This window comes from Saccopteryx leptura, chromosome 10 (assembly GCF_036850995.1).
Source record: "Saccopteryx leptura isolate mSacLep1 chromosome 10, mSacLep1_pri_phased_curated, whole genome shotgun sequence".
Lineage (NCBI taxonomy): Eukaryota > Metazoa > Chordata > Mammalia > Chiroptera > Emballonuridae > Saccopteryx > Saccopteryx leptura.
Genome location: NC_089512.1, coordinates 14021035 through 14043146, shown reverse-complemented (window position 1 = coordinate 14043146; position 22112 = coordinate 14021035). Strand labels below are relative to the sequence as shown.

The 22112-nt window shown below is 43.9% G+C and overlaps 1 protein-coding gene and 1 long non-coding RNA gene across 4 annotated transcripts in view; one reads left to right on the top strand and one right to left on the bottom strand.

The window, feature by feature from the left end:
- Positions 1 to 22112, top strand: part of LOC136382571 (uncharacterized) — a 420231-nt gene that overhangs the window by 153684 nt on the left and 244435 nt on the right. The window lies entirely within an intron of this gene.
- Positions 1 to 22112, bottom strand: part of SCN10A (sodium voltage-gated channel alpha subunit 10) — a 97283-nt gene that overhangs the window by 70270 nt on the left and 4901 nt on the right. For all 3 annotated transcript variants that reach the window (XM_066352121.1, XM_066352122.1, XM_066352123.1), the window contains exons 3-5: positions 18483 to 18563; positions 1748 to 1876; positions 1098 to 1189 (exon numbers count right to left, since the gene is read on the bottom strand). In XM_066352121.1, the coding sequence (XP_066208218.1) occupies positions 1098 to 1189; positions 1748 to 1876; positions 18483 to 18563 (302 nt within the window). The remainder of the gene's footprint in view (positions 1 to 1097; positions 1190 to 1747; positions 1877 to 18482; positions 18564 to 22112) is intronic.

Below are 22112 nucleotides of genomic sequence, written 5' to 3'. Positions count from 1 at the left end.
AGGAAGGGGGCTATCCAACGGAAATAGAATGAGAGAGATAAGAGAGACATAAACACAAAAGACAAGAGACATGAGCATAGCAATAGAGTAAGACCAGGAGAGACAGTGGAAACAGAGACTCTGGAAGGGGCTATGTCTGAGCCGAGCACTGCTGGCAGCAGAGATGAGGCCCCCGCTCGTTTAAGGAAAACCGATTTGCTGCTCTGGCAAATGAAATCACCTTCTCTGGGAAAGCAGCTTTAAGGGTCACAGAAAAGCCTCTGACCAGGGAAGCAGGCTGGCATCAATCCTTGCCTTGTCATTTTGATCAATAAAAAAACCATCGAACACTACACGACCTGTGTCGGTCCCTGGACTGGGACCTGGCATGTGGCGGAGTTGCGTGACAAGTGACAGGGAACTCCATAGCATTATCGAGCAGGAGGGCACACAGAGGAACAGCCCCTAACCAATGCCCGGGGACACGATGGGGTGCAGGAGAGTATGGGGAAGTTGGAAAAGACCAAGGAGTCTCCTCTGGGCTCCTGGTGACAACAGGGATCTGGGAGGTCTGATACGATGAGCTCCGGTGAACTGCTTTTGTTTCTGGTTCTCTGTAGTCGAGGGCTCCCTAAGTCTTTTCTCCTCTGTGTGTCTAGAGACAGGGCCGAGACTCAAGCTTTGGGACCCATGGAAATGCCAAAGACATTTGCCAGAGCCCCTGGCTGCCTTCCTCTCTCTTGCTATTTCCTAGTTTACACCTTTGGTTTAAAGTATAAACGACACGGAGGCTTCCTTGACCTCTACAACAAGAACGTAGAACAAGGACATGACCTTCTTCCTGTCATTTACTGATGGTGATACCACGAGGTACTGTGGACAGAGCACTGGTCAAGGAATCGAGACATTAGGTTTCCAGGTCACACTTTGCCTCTTACTAGTGATGAGAACTTGCGGACTGTGTTTCTACTCTCTGGGTCTCAGTTTCTTTTCCTCCTAAGTGGGGACAAGACACCATGCCCGGGAACTTTACAGGGCTCTTGTGAAAATCAAGAGGACATTTGCCACGGACACCAACATGTGCCCTATGAATAAACGTGCAGGTTACAGCGGCTCACCTGGGATCACGGAAACCGTTTTCAAAGCTCTGAGAACTCTGAACGTCCTCAGGCCTGAGACCCCTCGGAGATCCGTTGCCATGGCGATGTACCTGTAGGACCAGACATCAGTCAGCATCTCTACAAGGAGAGAGTCCTGGGCATGCATGCGGCATAGATAAGGACAATTTGGGATAACATGAGCCTAAGAAGGACCCGGAATAGACAATTGTATCTACAGACCAACACTAACACTGACAGAACTGTTGCAGTATCTTTCCGAATGACCCCTTTGAGAAGATCACTCTGGGTTAGGGGGCCTCTCGTGCTACGTGTATGGATGGACAGTCGAGCACGTGGACTTAGCCAGCCAGGCTCAGCAGACACTGGTTCCGCCTTCGTGTCAGCTGAGCACAAGGCTGAGCCTTGTGGGATCTACTCTGAGAGGCCAGGTATCACTCAGATCGGGGGGCTCTCACTTCCGTTCCCGGAGGATGTGGGACTAACTCTGGAAAGTGACTCTGAAAGTCACACTGGGTGGCAATAAAACCCCAGTTTCACATCAGGAAGCCAGATGGGGATAAGGAGACACCCCAGAGGGCGAGCCTGGGCACACCCACGGGCCCCACACAGACACACAGACACACAAATCAGCGTGGAGAAATACTCACGCCAGGGTGATGACGCTAAAATCCAGCCAGTTCCAAGGATCTCGCATGTAAGTGAACTCGTGGAGACAAAATCCTCTTGCCAGTATCTTTATCAAGACTTCAAAGGTATAAATGACCGTGAAGATGTACCTGGGAGGGGGCGGGAGAGGAGCATGAATGAACTGTGCCCGCGAAGCCTCAGAGGGAGGGCGGCTGGGACTCCTCCCACGGAAGACGTTGGAAGGTCACCCCCAACGGGGGGAGGGGAAGAGGGCAGGGTGAGGAGCCAACAGGCAGACTGAGGGGGCTGGGGGGAGGGACGTGTGTGCCTGAGATGATTGGCAGCACTGGCTGCTCTGACGGTAGACAGAAGGCAATGGCAGGTGAAGAACCACCCCAAGGTTTAGAACAAAGATCCTCCTCCCATTACAGGAGGCTCCCAGAGGCTCCCTGCCCTGCGGGAAGCGGGAGGCTCCTCCTCCCACCTGTTGATGGCTGAAGATGTGGAAGAGGGACTCACCCTGAGACATTTCTGCTCCCCAAACTTCTCTACTCTGACCGTCTCCCTCCACCTTGCCTGGTCTCAGGGATCCCTGTCTAAGAGCCATACAAGGCAGGAAACAACTAGGTGTCATGGAGGAAAAAGCATCCAGGTCCACAACCCTTGTCTCAGGAGGAAGGCTCCTGTTAGGGGGTGTCATCTCAAAATGGCTCTTTTTGCTCCGTGGGGCGCTGGGTGGGTTTGGATTGGGAGGCATGGGTCTGGAGCTGAGGTTAGGAAGGGGCTGGTGTTTCTCAAGGGTTCAGAACCCCTTCATCCTCTACAGTAGACGTTCTCAAACTCTAACAAGCATCTGATCCGCCTGGTGGGCTCATTCAAACAGGGGTTTCTGGGCTCTCCGCCCAGGGTTTCTAACTCAGTGAGTTTAGGGCAGGGTCCAAGAATCTGTCTTGTTAACAAGCTGCCGGCTGATGTGCAGGCTGTCGTCCTGGGAGCCACCCTTGTAGAACCACTGCCCGAAAGGGCCCAGGTGCGCGCAGACATTGCACAATTTAGGGTGCATTACATTTTTAAGTTATGAAATTGTAAACATAAGCACTGGTGTTAAAAACGGGAGACTTTTGATTAAGTATGGCAGTTTAAACATATGTGTTTACCTCTACCTTTTCTGATAGTCTTCTTCGATGACAGTAAAAGGATTTTTAGAAGCAGAAACCCACTAGGACAAAGATAACAGAGAACACAACATCATCCTGTAGATGAGAGTGAAGGTGGATGAGCGCTGCCCGTGGAGCAGACCCAAGGACGCCGGGGCCTCAGCTGGAGGCAGGGGTTCCCAGGAGCAAGCCAAGGCACACTGCAGAACCGCTTCGGACCTGGAGATGCCACCTACTGCGGAAAGTGGGGTTTGGAGGAGGGTGGCAGGTGGGCTTGAAACATGTTGAAAGTCCTTTCAGGTAGCGGCTGGGCTTTTGAGATCCCACTCCACGCCACCCACTCAGTGAGGAACTGCCTCTTCTGCCCTGAAAATGGATTGTTCACTCAAGAGGTGAACAAGAGGGAAAGAGCTACATGCTGCAACCGGAGTGGAGATGAAACACTTGCATAGAAAAGGCAGACAACCCTCCCGCCCACCTGCTTCCTCCCCTCAGTGAGTCCCTAAAGCCTGGCAGGCAGGCTAATAGCCCAAGATGCTGCACTTTTAATATAGACAGCCCGCCAACCAGCATCAGGATTGGCTTAAGGATGCTTCTAAGATCAAAGGCTAAAGAAATCAAACAGGAAAAAATAAAATAAAAAGGAATAAAGCAAAAAGAGACAATGCAAGGGAGAAGAAAGGTTAGGAAAAGAAGTCTTCTGGCCCTGGCTGGTGGTGCAGTGGAGAGAGTGTTGTCCCAGAGCACCAGAGTTGAAGGTTCCATTTTGGGGTTGCCAGCTGAAGCCTGGGGTCACCAAGCTCAGGTTGCTGGCTGGATCCCAAGGTTTCCGGCTTGATTCCGGGATTGCCAGCTCAGGCCCTGGTCAGGTCACGTATGAGAAGCGATCAACGGCACACTAAGTGGATCAATGCATTGATGCTTCCCTCTCTTCCCTCCTTCCCCTTCCCCTTCCTCTCTCTCCCTCAAAAAAAATATTTTTAAAGAGTTAAGAGATCAGAAGAAGCTGATTATATAAAACAAGAACAGAAGGCTATAGACAAAAATATTTAAAGGAGAAGCAGAACTTTCGAAAATAAAAATATGGCAGAAAAAAATATTGATATTAATGGGAGGGCTGAAGATAAAATTGAGGAAATGTAACAGAAAGTGGAACAAAAGTAAATGGATAAAAGGTGACAAAAAGTATAAAAATGAGAGAATCAGACCAATTGTCACAAAATGTTTGAGCAACAGGAGAAACAGATAGGAAATATTACCAAAGAAATAATTAACGTAAATTTCTCCAAACTGAAAGATCTAAGCATTCAGTTATAAACAGCCACAGATATTCAAGAAAATGAACAAAAAGGCTCAGATCAAGACATAACATCACAAAATGTTAGAGCATTGGGCACAAAGAGCCTAACTCTTGTTGCAGGAGTGACGATCACAGGCCACACACAAAGGACTGAGAATAAAAAATCTCATCAAATTTCTTAACAGCAGCTTAGGAGGTTATAAGATGGAATTTTGAGGGGAAAATTTTCTAATGTAGAATTTCTTCACCTAAACTGTTAAGAGGAGGGTAGAATGAAAACAATGACAGATATGCAAAGTCTCAGAAAATTTACTTCCTATCTATCCTTCTCAGAAGGTTACTAGAGGATGTGCTCCCTCAAAACAAGGAAGCAATCAATAAAGAGAAAGATGTGGATGTAGAGGAGAGACAAATGGAATCCACGAGAAGATGGAGAAGAAGAGAGTCTCTGGAAAACAGGTGTGCATCAGTCCTAGAGTACATCGAGGGACACGGGGAAGAATCAAAGGGTGATTTCCCCAAGAAAACAGGAAAGCGGTGGATAACCTGATATGGTTGAACAAATTGAAGCAATAATTAAACCTCTGAAGAAGAGTTTGGCAACAAATTAGTGATAAATAATTAAACCTCTGAAGCAGAGTTTAGGAACAAATTAGGGATAAATTAGCGAGCAAATGAAGAAATAAAATCCTTATTAACTCCGGGGAAAGAAAAACACGTTGTGCAAAAACGAATTCAGATCAAAATATACTGCATGACTCCACTGTGAACAGAATTTGCTTAGCAACACTATTGTATAATCATAGATCCAGTCAGACAGTGTACATATTGCCTAATCATCTAACTACAATTTATGATGTAACTAATGGGAAGATGAGCGTGAGAGGAACCAAGGCTGTGCATCACGGAAAGCCAATAGATAATATCTAAAACGGAAACATAAAAATGTAGTCGTATGAGTATATTATTAGAGATAGGGAGGTGGGAGAAGAAAGAGGTAAAACAAAAAGCTGGGAGTGTTTGCCTTTGGAAATAAGGAATTAGAGGTGAGATGAGAAACACGAAATTGCTGTTTTTTTGTTAAGACTCTTTATAGCACTGCGACCTTATAAACCACACACCTGGATAGCTTACATAAAAGTAAAAGTCAGATTAAAAAGGAAGTGAATGGCAGTAACAGTTTTTCATATCTGTGAGAGGAGTGTTGAAGTCACTCAGGAGGAAATCTTTGGCTGGGTAGCTGCTGGAGCTGCCATTCTCCACATCTTGCTGGTTTCGCCTTCACACTTTACGTTTTCTAAATTGGAAAATCCTAGCTCAGAATTATAGGTTGTTGGGAAGCTTTGACGGATAGCTCCTGGCTCTTCAGAGCAAATGCAGACCCAGAAATTATGGAGAAAGTTCCCTCTAAAAACTACTTTCAGCATCTCATCAGAGGGTGCCCCAGCCTAGCGCCCCGGAGAGCTGGGAGGTTAGAGGTCTCAGCGTGGGAGACAGCAGCTGATGGGGTCACATCCTCTCCCTCTGGTGGCATTTGGCTTGTAAGATAGTTCTTCCTGTTCTGTTGCAGCGTTTGCATGTGATTTGTAATATGCAAAAGACATATCCTAAGTGGGGTTGTTGTTTTTTTCTGATGAATAAAGAAAATCACTGGGTATTGGGTAAAAGTCAGACTCTCAGGCATGGAGCCATTTGCTGACTCTCAACCACCAATCCATTTTAAGAAATTCAGTGTGTTAACCAGTGTCACTGGTTCAATGCTTTAAAAAAGAAATTCTGATGTCTAATCGTTTAAACATCCTGATATTTTTGGCCCTGAGGTCTACGGTCCATACTATTGAAAATCCTAAATGTATTAGTGAGACATAGAATGCATATTCACAGGAATAGTAATTTTAAAATATTTCATTCCCTATTTTAAAACATTGTACCCCCCCACCCCACCACCACCCTTTTTTTTGTTTGCCAGCCAGAGCAATTCAGTGTGGGCAAACAGCATCTTGTACCCACTTTTCACTTCCTCCTATAGGCTGAGGAGACATACACTAGGTGGCCGCAGTCAATTTCTAGTCCGTTTTCTGCTCTGGCCCTCGCCGGCAGATGGCCGATTGGGGTCTGCAGGTATGCTGTGGACCCGCCCCTGTTACCCAGGAATAAGGCACGCACAGCCTTATGGAAGCAACACCTTTCATTTGTATAGTGACGCCTTTCCTTGCTGACCTTGTGGCTGGAGCTTCTTCAATGTATCTCCTTTTTTTTTTTTTTTTCAGTTGTGGTAAAATACAGGCAACATAACACGTACTACTTTCACCATTTTAAAGTACACAATTCAGTGATATTAAGTGCACTCATAATACGGTACAAGCATCACCACTATCCATCTCTAGAACTTACTGAAACCCTTTACTCATAGCCCTGGCCGGTTGGCTCAGCGGTAGAGCGTCGGCCTAGCGTGCGGAGGACCCGGGTTCGATTCCCAGCCAGGGCACATAGGAGAAGCGCCCATTTGCTTCTCCACCCCTCCGCCGCGCTTTCCTCTCTGTCTCTCTCTTCCCCTCCCGCAGCCGAGGCTCCATTGGAGCAAAGATGGCCCGGGCGCTGGGGATGGCTCTGTGGCCTCTGCCCCAGGCGCTAGAGTGGCTCTGGTCGCAACATGGCGACGCCCAGGATGGGCAGAGCGTCGCCCCCTGGTGGGCGTGCCGGGTGGATCCCGGTCGGGCGCATGCGGGAGTCTGTCTGACTGTCTCTCCCTGTTTCCAGCTTCAGAAAAATGAAAAAAAAAAAAAAAAAAAAAAAAAAAAAAAGAAACCCTTTACTCATGAAACAACAACACCACGTTCCTCTCTCCCCTACTCCCTGGCAACCTCTATTTGACTTTCTGTCTCCTAAATGTGCCCGTTCCAGGCACCAGGCACCTCATACAAGCAGAGTCATACAATTTTCGTTTTGGGGGGTCTGGCTTATTTTACTTAGTGTCTTTTAAAAGTTCGATCCTTTTGTAGCGTATGTCAGAATCCTGTTTATTTGTAAGAGAAAACACTATTATAGCTTCAGCATTGTGCTAAAGGTCCTGGCCAACTCAATAAGACAGGAAAATAGTCCACTGTCTATGGATAGATCACATTCTGTTTCATTTGTTTGTTGATGGGCATTTGCATTTTTTTTCCACCTTTTGGCTGCTATGAACATTCATGTACAACCCACCTTTCAGAGTTTATTTCATAGTTTACAAACTAATCGTTAATTAAACCAGAAACCTCTCTTAAAATTAGCTTTGTGCTAAATAGGATAAAAAGTCATTGAGCACTGCTTTCTCATATAAACGGTAAGTATATACCGACACTTGATTTATTCCCAATTTTATTAAACTATAAAGTGAAATGTCTGGCTGTTTACATACGTAACAGTTAGGGATTTTAAATGCCAGTCACATCGTAAGAAATCCGACAGTTCTGCTAAAGGAATTCTACCCGTCGCTTCCTGCTCTCTTTCCAACTACAATGTTTGTTACTGATTTTGAAGCTGGTTTTATATTTTACCTGCAAGGCTATAATTTCACTTGTGTTGCTACAAGGGTGAATGATGACTGGTCTTCATTATCTTTTCAACCTTTAGCATCAAATTTGGACAAATTTGTACTGAAAGCCTTATTTTTTGTTTGTGCTAGAGAAAGTCAATTGGTTTAAAAAGTGAGGTTGATGAGCTTTATTGAAAAATAATGTGGGAGTTTTGGTGGCTTTATATGATTATTTGATAAAAGTGCTGAGAGCTAATAAACTGGGTACTAGGACAAAGGGGTCATTAATTCAATACAATTTGATTTTCATTTTTTATTGTCATGCTTTCTGTTTTCTTATTTATTTTTTGTCTGCCTCTGTGGTGTTTTCCACATCCATTGTCCTCTTGTCACATGACATACAGATTCAAGCTTTATATTTAGAACAGAGTCCTTTTATTACCTTATATTTGTGGTGGCCTTATTTCATACTGTAGGATTTATTTTTCGACTTCCATCACTATTATATTTCTGCAAACCACTCTGGAAATGCTGATTCATTTTTGAATTGTGATATTATGCGATGCAACAGCGACAGTGCCGAATGCAGGCTTAACCAATGTAAACAATGACTGTCAAATGACAATAAACCACATTATTTAAGACGAACTACACTGTGTTAACCAGTATGAATTAAGTCGGTCCTTGAATACACTGCTTTTCAGACATAAAAAGTGAGAAATTCTATACAAATTATGATCAAGCTTACATTTCAAAGATTTTTTAATTATCCGTGCAGAAATGATTGCATAGCTTTTTCTTCCGAATATGTCAAACGATTTAGAGGTTACTGGGAGATGTCCAGCGACCAGCAGAGATCCTTCAATCACTCATTGAGAAATGTGTGGAGGACGGACAGATTGGAACTGCTCAGCAAAGCCGAGTGAGCAGAATTTGGGTTCCCAGGACAATGCAGAAGGAAGACAGGGAGGCAGTAGAAGGGAACAGCTACCCAATGGGACAGTTAATGAGAAAAGATTATGTCAGCCTCATTTACTAAGATAGATCAATTAAAATATTGGCAAACTGAACCTAGCAATGATCAAGTTAGAATCATTAAAAACAGATTATTGCATTTGTTAAGGTAACCTACTATATTAACAGATAAAAGACCACATGATAATCTTAATAAATACAGAAATGTTGATAAAAACCAACAGCCATTCATTATGAAACTCCTAACAAACCAGAAATGGAAAGAAATTTCCATAACTTGATAAAGAGCAATCGTGAGAATCCCATGATGACAGTGATGTATTAAAAGTCTACTCTATAATGGCTCTGGTCGCAATGGAGCAACGCCCCAGGTGGGCAGAGCATTGCCCCCTAGTGGGCATGCCAGGTGGATCCCGGTCAAGCGCATGCGGGAGTCTGTCTGTCAGCCTCCCAGATTCTCAGTTCGGAAAAATACACACACATGGCTACTCTATAAAAACAAGAGAAAGAGAAAACTGCTCACTATTTTAGCTTCGGCATTGTGCTGAAGGTCCTGGCCAGCCCAATAAGACAGGAAAAGTAAACAAGTGGCATAAGAATAAGAAAAGAAGAAACAAGTTCATCATCATTTACAGATGATATAACTGTTTAAACAGAAAACCGAAGAGAATCCACAGAGAAATGTTCTTACTTGCTAAAGAGTTCAGAAAGATTGCTGAATGCAAAACCAATATATAAAAGTTAAAAACATTAATATATTTTAGCAATAAAAGTAAATATTTAAAAGGACAACCAAAATGATAATATAAGAAATGTAAGAACTCTACAGAAGACAGTATAAAATGTATAAAAGAATATAAAAGAAGGCCTATTAAAATTGGAATATATACTGTGCTGATGTGTGGGAAGGCTTGCTATTATAAACGTGGCAATTTTCCATGTGATAATAGATAAATTCAGGGCATTTACGATCAAAGTTTCAATAAAGTGGCAAGAAAAGAGCTTGAAAATCTGACCTTTAAGTTGATATGGAGAAGTAAAGGAATGGAAAAACCAAGATAATTTTCAAGAAGACAAAAGGAAGGGGTGCTGTTTCCAAATCTTACCCTAAAGCCATGATGGCGAACCTTTTTATAAAAACTACCCATTTTTGCAGTGCTGGTCAACCTGGTCCCTACCACCCACTAGTGAGCGGTCCAGCTTTCATGGTGGGTCAATGGTGGCACCCTTTGGTTGCTCTGCTACTGCCCACCATGAAAGCTGGAACGCCCACTAGTGGGCGGGAGGGACCAGGTCGACCAGCACTGCAAAAGTGGGCGGTTTTTATAAAATGTTCGTCATCATGGCCCTAAAGCATTTAGATGCGGTGTAGCCTAGGGGAGTGATGAGTACATTCCCGGGAGAAACAGACTTGAGTATGCACGGAGTGCTGGTTCAGGACCCACACAGTAGAAGGAATGAATCTCTTGGGAAATGATGACTTATTAAACATGTGTTGGGGATAATCCATATGGGAAAATATCAGAAGCCAACTTCATACACATGTAGACACACACTTAAGTCTAGGAGGATGAAAGAACTAAATAAAGAAATATCAGATGGAGCAAAAGGAAATTTATGTTATTTATATGGAAAATAATACTGTAGTTAATAAAAAATAATATAAGAATAAACTGACAAGTACTCATAACTGTGAACCTACTTTTGCCCCACCCTGTAGTGGAAATAAAAATACAGGAAAATATCTTTACAAAATATTACAAGCAGTAAAAAAATAAATGGAGTGAGTCTATACGTAGCCATTTAGACAAATACAAAAACACCACATTGGATTTTAAAAAGCGGCAGCTAAAGCGTGCCTACAATGTGGCATCGCTCACGTAAATTTGCAAAGACACAAAACACTGCTTTAGGCGTGTGAGACCGGTACCGTCTCCCGTTTGCCATAGCTTCGGCTTCATTTCACCTGCTCTTTTCCAGGTGAGAAAACATTCTTTCCATTGTGCTTTCCCCCTGCGACTGAATTGCTGTATTTTGTCAAGTGTCTCCCCAGATTCTCAGTATGGTTAGTGATGAGTGTCCTAGGAATGTCAGAGAGCCCCTTCAGTGACTTTGTGAGCTCAGGTGGTGGGAAGTTCTGCTCTGGTCACTGTTAATACTTTCTGTGCCTCCCTGTCCTTTTCATTTCATTTCATATTCTTCCCCACTTTGGCCCCGGTAAAACTAGTTTCTTTCTGGGTATAAGAAGGGATTAAAAAATAGAGTCCATATACATTTATTATATAGTATAGGTATATAAGATCTTTCCACAAGCAGACAGGCAGGCAGTGCCGGGGGCCGGGAGCTGCCTTTATCAGCAGGCAACAGTGCAAAGCTAACCTTTCAGGGAGGTATGATGTCAGGGAGGTGATACAGGATGGGAACCACTTGTGTCCAAAAGACTGTATCAAGAACGTGGCGATAGGATCAGCTCTGACTGCTCACTGGCTACGATTTGATTTCTGCTAAAAAAAATACAGAGCATGATCTTGTAGCCCCAGTCTCTGCCAAGGACATTTACCCTTCAGGCTCCCGGCAGCATGGCAAACCACCGAGGGCCATTAGTAGTTGGCATTTCAAACAAAAAATCTGGAGTCTGATCATTTTCATGAGGCTGGAGATACGGAACATCACCCAATACCACATCCAATATCCACATACATTTCTAGAGCTAGGACCAAATAAGTAGATTTTTATCTTTTATATATATATATATATATTTTTTCAGTGTGTGTTTATAAAGGAAGCTGTGTCAACAATTTAGTTAACACAAAACCCGATAAAGAATGGATTTAATAATTAGTGGGAATGGAACTACGGTACAGCTTTGGAAAACAACTTGGCAGTATCTCAAATGTTAAAACCGTGCATCCCTTTGGCCCAGCCTCGCCCCTTCTAGGAATTCACCCCTCACATTTACCCGTGTTATGTGTGTACACAGATATGTGTGTGAACATATTCCCTGAAGAGTTGTGATGGCAGAATGTGAGAACTATGTTGACAAGAATCAACGTAAATGCCTATCAATCGGATAATAGGTAAATAAATTTTGCTTCATTCATGTAAGTAAAATCTATTGGGTCAATTTCTACACAATATCTGCTGCTGGGATTTTCATTGGGAATTCATTGAATCAGTAAATTAATTTGGGCAGCACTAATATGAGATATCCTTAAATTTATTAAGGTCTTTACATTTTCTCTCAATAAAGGTTTGGGTATATTTTTCAAAGTAGCATTTGGATTTATTAGTTCTACTGTTTTCCTATTTTCTAACTAATTAAAAGTTTTAAATATTATTTCTTTCTTTTTTTTTCACTTAGTTTATCATTCTTTTCAATTGATATGGATTATTTTCTGAAGACATCTTTTTTTTTTTTTTTAAATAAATTTTTATTAATGGTAATGGGATGACATTAATAAATCAGGGTACATATATTCAAAGAAAACATGTCTAGGTTACCTTGTCATTAAATTATGTTGCATACCCCTCGCCCAAAGTCAGATTGTCCTTCACCACCCTCTATCTAATTCTCTGTGCCCCTCCCCCTCCCCCTAACTCTCCCCCTGTCCTCCCTCCCCCCACCCCTGGTAACCACCACACACTTGTCCATGTCTCTTAGTCTCATTTTTATGTTCCACCAATGTATGGAATCATGTAGTTCTTGTTTTTTTCTGATTTACTTATTTCACTCCTTATAATGTTATCAAGATCCCACCATTTTGCTGTAAATGATCTGATGTCATCATTTCTTATGGCTGAGTAGTATTCCATAGTGTATATGTGCCACATTCTGAAGACATCTTTAACTGTGACCTATAGTTTCTGATTAAAGTGGTTTTATTTTTGTTTGTTTTTCTTCCCTAGAAATGCTATAATTTAATTTGTAGCTTTTCTTTCATCTAAGAGTTCTTTAAGAGAGGTTTTTAAAAAATACCATATAGAAAGGCCTCACCTTTATTTTTTTTCTTCTGATTTTGTTATCACTTTCTAATTTTATTGCAGGGTGGTCAAAGCATGTTTTCTTTGCTATTTCTATTTTTTTTGGAGCTTATTGAGGTTTTGTTGTGGTTTAATATTTGGTCAATTTGTATGGCTATTTAAAAAGGTGGTATATTCTCTAATTTTCAGGGAATATAGTTTAATATATGTTAATCAGATCTAGCTTATTAATTATATTACTTAGGTCATGTATATTTTTTATACATTTGATTTAAATGGCTACATTAAGTAATTAAACTTTCCTATCCTTATACAATGTTTTTGTCTGTTTACACTGATATGCTTATAATTTTTGACTGACAAACATTGTTGCCACAGCAGTATTTGTTGCAAAGATGAGCGTTGCTGTAGTGAGTTACACTGTGTCATTTCCGTGCTGTTTAATGATTTTGCCCTAAGTTCCACCTTCTCTGATATTAAGATCATGCCTCCTACTCTCCTTTGTTTGCCTTTGCTTATTTCTAAGCCCATTTTTTTAGTGTTGACCTTTCTGCATCACCTTGAGCAGTATATTTTTTTTATTAAACATGAATTTGAGTATTGCTTTGTGATATATAAATATATATGAATTTATAAGAACAGATGTGTCATATTCATTTATATTTATTTACACAATGGATTTGCTTGATTTTAGTTTACTTATATTGCTGTATGTTATGCATTTAATAGTTTTTCAAATATTTCATGATCAGAGATGCTATATTTGCTTCATTTTTGTGCATGATTCTAAATTTAGCACAATTTTCATTTTAGTTCTAGTGGTTGCCTTTATAAGTATAAATGCATAATTACACTTAACACTATGTAATGCACTGCCTTTGGTACCCTAACTCTTTAAACAATATCTTGTTTCCATTTGATAATTTTTTCTTCTCTCCTCTCTGCTTTATCCATCATCTGATTGGACTTAATAATATCGTTGTCATGCTTACCTTTGTATAATTATTTTCTGGTCCTTGATCTATCAACTTGAAAGAATATTCTGTAACTTCTTGTTATTAGATAAGCAGCAATAAGAGAACGTACTCTGCTCCCACATTCTTGCCACTTTCCACTCCCAAGTTTTGCTATTTGTGTCATGTCAACATTCTCAGGGCTTCTGAGGTTTCAGAGTAGAATGCCTAGGTCCTCATTTGCCTCCCTCTCGGCAGTGCTGCAGTTTAACCAGCCCGGGTCCGCTGAGTCATGCACCGGCCTCCACCCGCCCGCTGTCTTCCGGGATTGTTTTGACATCTTTTGTCCTGGGTGCCTTCCTTTCTCCTTCTTTTTGCTCTTGTACTTATACTGTTCTTACTTCCAGGCTGTCATTTAATGGGCATTTCGAGAGGGTTGGGGTAAAACATATGCATGCTATCTTCTATATTTAACAAGAATCCCCAAATAGCTCTTATTTTTGAGAGAAAATGCTTTGCATTAAAAGTTCAGGAAACAGATATTTTACATGTCAAATCAGCTCAGCCATCTTATATCTATAACGATATCATTTATATCTATATCTATGTTTATATCATCATCTATCTATATCTATCATCTATATCTATATCTATTTCTATGTCTATATCATCTATATCTATCATCTATAAACTTTATCATTTATCTATATCTATCTATCTCTATCTCTATCTCTATCTCTATATCTATATTTATATCTATATCTATATCTATATATCTATACCTCTGCCTCTCCCTCTCCCTCTACACCTATACCTATGCCTATAGCTTTATCTAATCGTATACCTATCTCTACCTCTATCTATGAGGGAGAGAGGCTGAGAAAGAGAAAAGGACAATAAGCTGAAATACTAACAGTGATTTTTTACCTCCCTTCTGATTTATTGTTTCTAGTATTCTGCATTTTATGTAATGGTCATTAATTTTTTTAAATTACTTTGTTTTTAAGTTTTTTATTATGATATGTAACATGCAGGATAAAAATGTTCAAGAAACACAAATTAATCGTTAAATGAATGCTTGCTTATGCATTAGTCAGCTCGGGCTGCCCTAACAAAATACCATAGATTGAGTGGTTCAACAGCACAGATTTACCTTCTCACAGTTCTGGAGGCTGGGAGTTAAAGGCCAGGGTGTCAGCAGGGTCGGGTTCTTTTGAGGATCCCCTTCCTGGCTGGCTAAGGCCCTATTCCTTGCTCTGGCATCCATCCCTCTTCTTATAAGGGTACCAGTTCTATTGGGTCGCAGCTCTGCCCTATGGCCTCACTTAACCTGGACCACCTCCTTATACTGTAGACTCCTTCTCTGATAGTTACATGGTGGGTTATGGCTTCAACATAGGAATTTGGGGGGCCGCATAATTCAGGCCATAGCAGCTGTGTGACAAGCGACTCATGTCACAAAATGGCACATTATAAGCATCCCACAGGCTCCTTCCCAGCCACGTCCTCCCTCCTCTGCCCTAGAGATTCCTACTATCCTAATTCTTTTGCTGTTTTATTTACAATTTTACCTCCTCAGTATGCATCCCTAAACAAAATAGTAAAGTTTTTTCTCGTTTTGAATTTTGTATAAATGGAATCACACTTATGTCATCTTCTATGTCTAACTTCTGTTATTCAATATTCTATTCCTAAGATCACCCTTGTTGTGTGGAGTTACAGTTTATTCGTTTTCATTGCTGTACATTATCCCATTTTAAGAACATAATGGAGATATTTAATGTATTCAAAAATGTATGAATGTTGGGTTGTTTCCAGTTTTGGGTTTTTATGGGCAATGTTCATAAACCTTCTTGTGGCTGTGTCCTTCTTGTGTACTGGTGCCCACAAGTACATACTTCTGTTGAGTGTATGTTCCCAAGAGTATAATTAGAAGATGACAGTGTATGTGTGTGTTCACCTTTACTCGATAACATCCATTGCTTTCCAAAGAGGTTGTACAAATTTGCATTCCCACCCACAGTGCCTGAGTTTCTATTGCTTCATATTAGTTCACATTTTCTTAATTAAGGTCAAGAATATTTTCATGTGTTTATTGATCATTTGGATTCTCCTTTTGGGAAATATCTATTTAAATTTTTGCTCATTTTCAGAAGGTGAAGGGATTAAGTAAAAAACCGTATATAACACTAGACACAGACCACAGAGTGGTGACGGCCAGAAGGAAAGGGTGGTGGGGGAGGGGAGGAGGGATGGGAGTGGCCAAGGGGGGAGGGGAGGGGATGGGAGTGGCCAAGGGAGGAGGGTAGGGGGATGGGAGTGGCCAAGGGGGGAGGGTAGGGGGATGGGAGTGGCCAAGGGGGGAGGGGAGGAGGGATGGGAGTGGCCAAGGGGGGAGGGGAGGGGATGGGAGTGGCCAAGGGGGGGGATGGGGATGGAAAGAGATTGCTTGGGGCGATGGGTGCACAGTGCAGTGTGCAGGTGGTGTGTTATTGGGTTGCACACTTGAAACCTGTACCCCAATAAATTCAATTAAGCAAATACATGTTTGCTCATTTAAAAATCGGTTGCTTGGAAATAGTTCTAGTTTATTTATATGGGCTCACTTTTCTGTAAATAAACACTTTTTAGGTATATGTGTTATAAATACTTTTTACAATAGGCTTGCTTTTTCACTCAAAACGTTGTCTTCTGATGAACAGAAAATTTTTAATTTGAATATACTAAAATGTCTCTGCTTTTCCCTCAGTGGTTTCCTATGTAATAAATCTTTCCCTAGCTGGAGTCATGAAGATGTTCTCCTTTGTTTTTTTGTTTGTTTGTTTGTCTTTGTGTGTTTTTGTTTTATTTTTGTTCTTCAGAACACTTTATGTCTTTATCTTTTACAAAGTCATTTAGAACTTAATCCACCTAGAATTGATTCCTGTGTATTGTGCAAAGTTGGATGTTCAATGTAATTTTTCTATTGAGATTCCTAATTCTTCAGCATCCGTTATTGAAGACTGGCCTTTCCCCGCCGTTCCGCAGGGCTGACTCTGTCACAGACTTATGTCTGTGAGTGCCCTGGTCTACTTATGGGCAACGACTCTGTTCACTGGGCCAACTAACCGCGCACCGTGGCGCACTGCTTCAGCGATGAGAGCTTTACAGCAAATTGTGAGATCCGGGAGGTCAAGTTCTCTCCTCCCGTCCTTGTTTTCCTTCCTCCAAAGTGTCTCCTTCATTTCCGCCTAAACGCTACAGTCAGGTTGTCCAGTAACACAAAAAAAATAAATAAATAAAAGTCTGTTGGGACTTGAAGATCATATTAAATGTATTAGTCATTCTGGGGAGTCTAACAATATTGTAACTTTGAATCCAAGAATATAATATATTTCTCCATTTGTTGGATTTTCTGTACTATTCCTCAACATTTTTAATCATTGTATTTGTAGCAATCTGACTCAGACTTTGACCATCTTGTTTCTAGATATTTGGTATTTAAAAACGCCAGAGTAAATGGGTATTCTAAAAGTATTTTATTTTCTTTCTGCTGGTGGTATATGAATACAAGGTGGGGCAAAAGTAGCTTTACACTTGCAACTGTGCAAAACGGAGTTTATTCTTGTATTATCATTTATTAATTACTGTGTTCCTTTCCATACGAACAACTGTAAGCCTACTTTTACCTCATTTGTACGCACAATTGATTTATGTATACTAATTCGTACACAGTTACCTTGTTACACTGCTATTAATTCTAACAGTCTGTCTCTAAATTATAGTGGCTATTTTATGCACACAATCATACCTGTAAATTACAGCACCTTTGGTACTGTTTTTCTTATTCTTACATCTTTTATTTCTTTTCCTTGCTTTACTACACTGGCTAGAACCTCCTTTACAAAGTTGAATAGGACTGATAGAACAGGTAGCTTTGCTTCTTATATTTTTTCTTCTGATCTCGAAGAGAAATGTTTCACAGTCAAGTATGATGTTTGCTACTTCTTTAAAGTGATTACCTTTTTATTAGAGTACAGCAGTTTCCCTCCGCCCCTACTTTTCTAAGAGTTTTAAATCATAAGCAGATATCAAACTTTATCAAATAATTGTTCAGGATCAATTAATATGATCACATAGTTTTTCATCTTTAATTCACTAATAGAAAGAGAATGTACTTCCTATTGTGCATTCATGTTAGAATCAGCAAAAAAAATTTCAATGTTGGAAGAGAGAAAGCTTTTACAGAGCTCCTGTCATTATACAAAGGTATATCCAGCTTCAGCTGGGGCAGGGACACCTCTCCTAGGACAATAGAGGTTCCATTCCCTAAGTCAGGGAGATAGAATCATCTCAGAAACATCAAGGTCACTTTGAAGTATATTGGCCATAACTCAGCCAGCTTCATTCATGGGCATGGGTTAGTTTCTGAATATGTTCCAGAATCATTGGTTCTTACTTCTGTCTCAATTTTGATCCCGCTTCTCTTTCTGAGAGTAGGGAGGGCTTCCCTAAGTTCATTCCTGTGTGCACCCAGCAGGTGAACGCTGGCTGGGTGTATATGTGTCGGGGAACTCAACTGTCCAGACCGTGGAAATCGGACCCTCTGGGACTGACACCCCTACATTGATATTCTTAAGATCTTCCCAGGGGATTCCAGTGCACAGCCAAGTCAAGAACCACTCAGCTACTGCTCTTTGAAGCTGAAAATCAAGTGTGGTTGTGAAACGAAGTCTGTAGAGAACAACATGTCTGACCACGACAAAGTCAGGTGAACAATAGGACTCTGTATTACCCAAATGAGACCCTACCAAATAAATAAAACAGCTGCCAAGTGGAGGAAGAGAAGAGGACAAGAAAAGAACAGCCCAAAGTGACGGCAAATCTACTCACTCAATTATGTCTGAAGAGTCGGTTCCGGCCATGCACACACAATTGATAAAAATAGTGACTGTAATAAATAAAGTGAACCACCTGAGAGGTTGTGTTAAGGAAAAGCTGAGAGTCACCATGTTTTCCTGATGGCATCTATGATCACCTTTTAGACTGACTGATTAAATTCATAACTCTTAGCTGGGATCATCAGCTCTATGGTCTTGTCAGTTAATAACCAGTAACATTTACTGAGTGTTGGCTCTGGGCTGAGTACTTCATTCACATTACTTCTAATACAAGTACCCTACAGGTGGATAGTATCGCTGTATTGGAGCTAAGAAAACAGGCTGACAAAGCTAAAGTAATGTTTACCTGGTCATGCAGCTCATCAACCCTGATGCTGAGATGTGAACTCAGATTGCTTGCTAACAGGACCCTGAGCAAGAAGGGAGGACACAGAGACCCTCTTCCAGAGTCTTCTGTCCTGGGACTTCATTTCACTATACAATGTGGCCTGAAGTCTCATCCACAAATGTCTTTTTTTCCCCTCAGAGACTAAGGGGAAATTAATTCTCCAAGGCAGTTATAAATAAGGAAAGGGCTATCAGCTTCCTGGGAATTAATTTAGTGGGATTGTTTCCCTAACTTAGCTGAGGTCAGTCACCCACAGGAAGTGGACTTCTGGCCCACAATGGTGGAGGCAGGCACGGGAAGTGAAATGCTGGTTCGAGGTGAAAATTCCAGCCAGGGTTAGGCTGTCTGTGGTGAGAGCTCTGAGCAGCCAGAGAGGGGGATCTTAGAGGAAAGGCTGGGCAAGGAGATCATCAAAAGGTGGGGGACACTGAAGAGGAAGGGATGTGGAAGGGAGCACGGAAGAGGAAGGGATGTGGAAGGGGGCACGGAAGAGGAAGGGATGTGGAAGGGGGCATGGAAGAGGAAGGGATGTGGAAGGGGGCACGGAAGAGGAAGGGAGGTGGAAGGGGCACGGAAGAGGAAGGGACGTGGAAGGGGCACGGAAGAGGAAGGGACGTGGAAGGGGCACGGAAGAGGAAGGGATGTGGAAGGGGGCATGGAAGAGGAAGGGATGTGGAAGGGGCAAGGAAGAGGAAGGGATGTGGAAGGGGCACGGAAGAGGAAGGGATGTGGAAGGGGCACGGAAGAGGAAGGGATGTGGAAGGGGCACGGAAGAGGAAGGGACGTGGAAGGGGGCATGGAAGAGGAAGGGATGTGGAAGGGGGCATGGAAGAGGAAGGGAGGTGGAAGGGGCACGGAAGAGGAAGGGACGTGGAAGGGGCACGGAAGAGGAAGGGACGTGGAAGGGGCACGGAAGAGGAAGGGATGTGGAAGGGGGCATGGAAGAGGAAGGGATGTGGAAGGGGCAAGGAAGAGGAAGGGATGTGGAAGGGGCACGGAAGAGGAAGGGATGTGGAAGGGGGCACGGAAGAGGAAGGGAGGTGGAAGGGGCACGGAAGAGGAAGGGACGTGGAAGGGGCACGGAAGAGGAAGGGACGTGGAAGGGGCACGGAAGAGGAAGGGATGTGGAAGGGGGCATGGAAGAGGAAGGGATGTGGAAGGGGCAAGGAAGAGGAAGGGATGTGGAAGGGGGCACGGAAGAGGAAGGGGCACAGAAGAGGAAGGGACGTGGAAGGGGGCACGGAAGAGGAAGGGACGTGGAAGGGGGCACGGAAGAGGAAGGGATGTGGAAGGGGGCACGGAAGAGGAAGGGAGGTGGAAGGGGGCACGGAAGAGGAAGGGATGTGGAAGGGGGCATGGAAGAGGAAGGGATGTGGAAGGGGGCACGGAAGAGGAAGGGATGTGGAAAGGGGCATGGAAGAGGAAGGGACGTGGAAGGAGGCATGGAAGAGGAAGGGATGTGGAAGGGGGCACAGAAGAGGAAGGGACGTGGAAGGGGGCACGGAAGAGGAAGGGAGGTGGAAGGGGCACGGAAGAGGAAGGGATGTGGAAGAGGAAGGGATGTGGAAGGGGCATGGAAGAGGAAGGGATGTGGAAGGGGGCACGGAAGAGGAAGGGACATGGAAGGGGGCACGGAAGAGGAAGGGACGTGGAAGGGGGCACGGAAGAGGAAGGGAGGTGGAAGAGGAAGGGAGGTGGAAGGGGCACAGAAGAGGAAGGGAGGTGGAAGGGGCACGGAAGAGGAAGGGATGTGGAAGGGGCACGGAAGAGGAAGGGAGGTGGAAGGGGCAAGGAAGAGGAAGGGATGTGGAAGGGGCACGGAAGAGGAAGGGAGGTGGAAGGGGCACAGAAGAGGAAGGGAGGTGGAAGGGGCACGGAAGAGGAAGGGATGTGGAAGGGGCACGGAAGAGGAAGGGAGGTGGAAGGGGCACGGAAGAGGAAGGGAGGTGGAAGGGGCAAGGAAGAGGAAGGGACGTGGAAGAGGAAGGGAGGTGGAAGGGGCATGGAAGAGGAAGGGAGGTGGAAGGGGCACGGAAGAGGAAGGGAGGTGGAAGGGGCACGGAAGAGGAAGGGAGGTGGAAGGGGCACGGAAGAGGAAGGGAGGTGGAAGGGGCACGGAAGAGGAAGGGAGGTGGAAGGGGGCATGGAAGAGGAAGGGAGGTGGAAGGGGCACGGAAGAGGAAGGGATGTGGAAGGGGGCACGGAAGAGGAAGGGATGTGGAAAGGGGCATGGAAGAGGAAGGGACGTGGAAGGGGCATGGAAGAGGAAGGGATGTGGAAGGGGGCACAGAAGAGGAAGGGACGTGGAAGGGGGCACGGAAGAGGAAGGGAGGTGGAAGGGGCACGGAAGAGGAAGGGATGTGGAAGAGGAAGGGATGTGGAAGGGGCATGGAAGAGGAAGGGATGTGGAAGGGGGCACAGAAGAGGAAGGGACGTGGAAGGGGGCACGGAAGAGGAAGGGAGGTGGAAGGGGGCACGGAAGAGGAAGGGAGGTGGAAGGGGCACGGAAGAGGAAGGGAGGTGGAAGAGGAAGGGAGGTGGAAGGGGCATGGAAGAGGAAGGGATGTGGAAGAGGAAGGGAGGTGGAAGGGGCAAGGAAGAGGAAGGGATGTGGAAGGGGCATGGAAGAGGAAGGGATGTGGAAGGGGGCACAGAAGAGGAAGGGATGTGGAAGGGGCACGGAAGAGGAAGGGATGTGGAAGGGGCACGGAAGAGGAAGGGAGGTGGAAGGGGCATAGAAGAGGAAGGGAGGTGGAAGGGGCAAGGAAGAGGAAGGGACATGGAAGAGGAAGGGAGGTGGAAGGGGCATGGAAGAGGAAGGGAGGTGGAAGGGGCACGGAAGAGGAAGGGAGGTGGAAGGGGCAAGGAAGAGGAAGGGACGTGGAAGAGGAAGGGAGGTGGAAGGGGCACGGAAGAGGAAGGGAGGTGGAAGGGGCACGGAAGAGGAAGGGAGGTGGAAGGGGCAAGGAAGAGGAAGGGACGTGGAAGAGGAAGGGAGGTGGAAGGGGCAAGGAAGAGGAAGGGACGTGGAAGAGGAAGGGAGGTGGAAGGGGCACAGAAGAGGAAGGGAGGTGGAAGGGACATGGAAGAGGAAGGGAGGTGGAAGGGGCACGGAAGAGGAAGGGACGTGGAAGGGGCACGGAAGAGGAAGGGAGGTGGAAGGGGCACGGAAGAGGAAGGGAGGTGGAAGGGGCAAGGAAGAGGAAGGGAGGTGGAAGGGGCACGGAAGAGGAA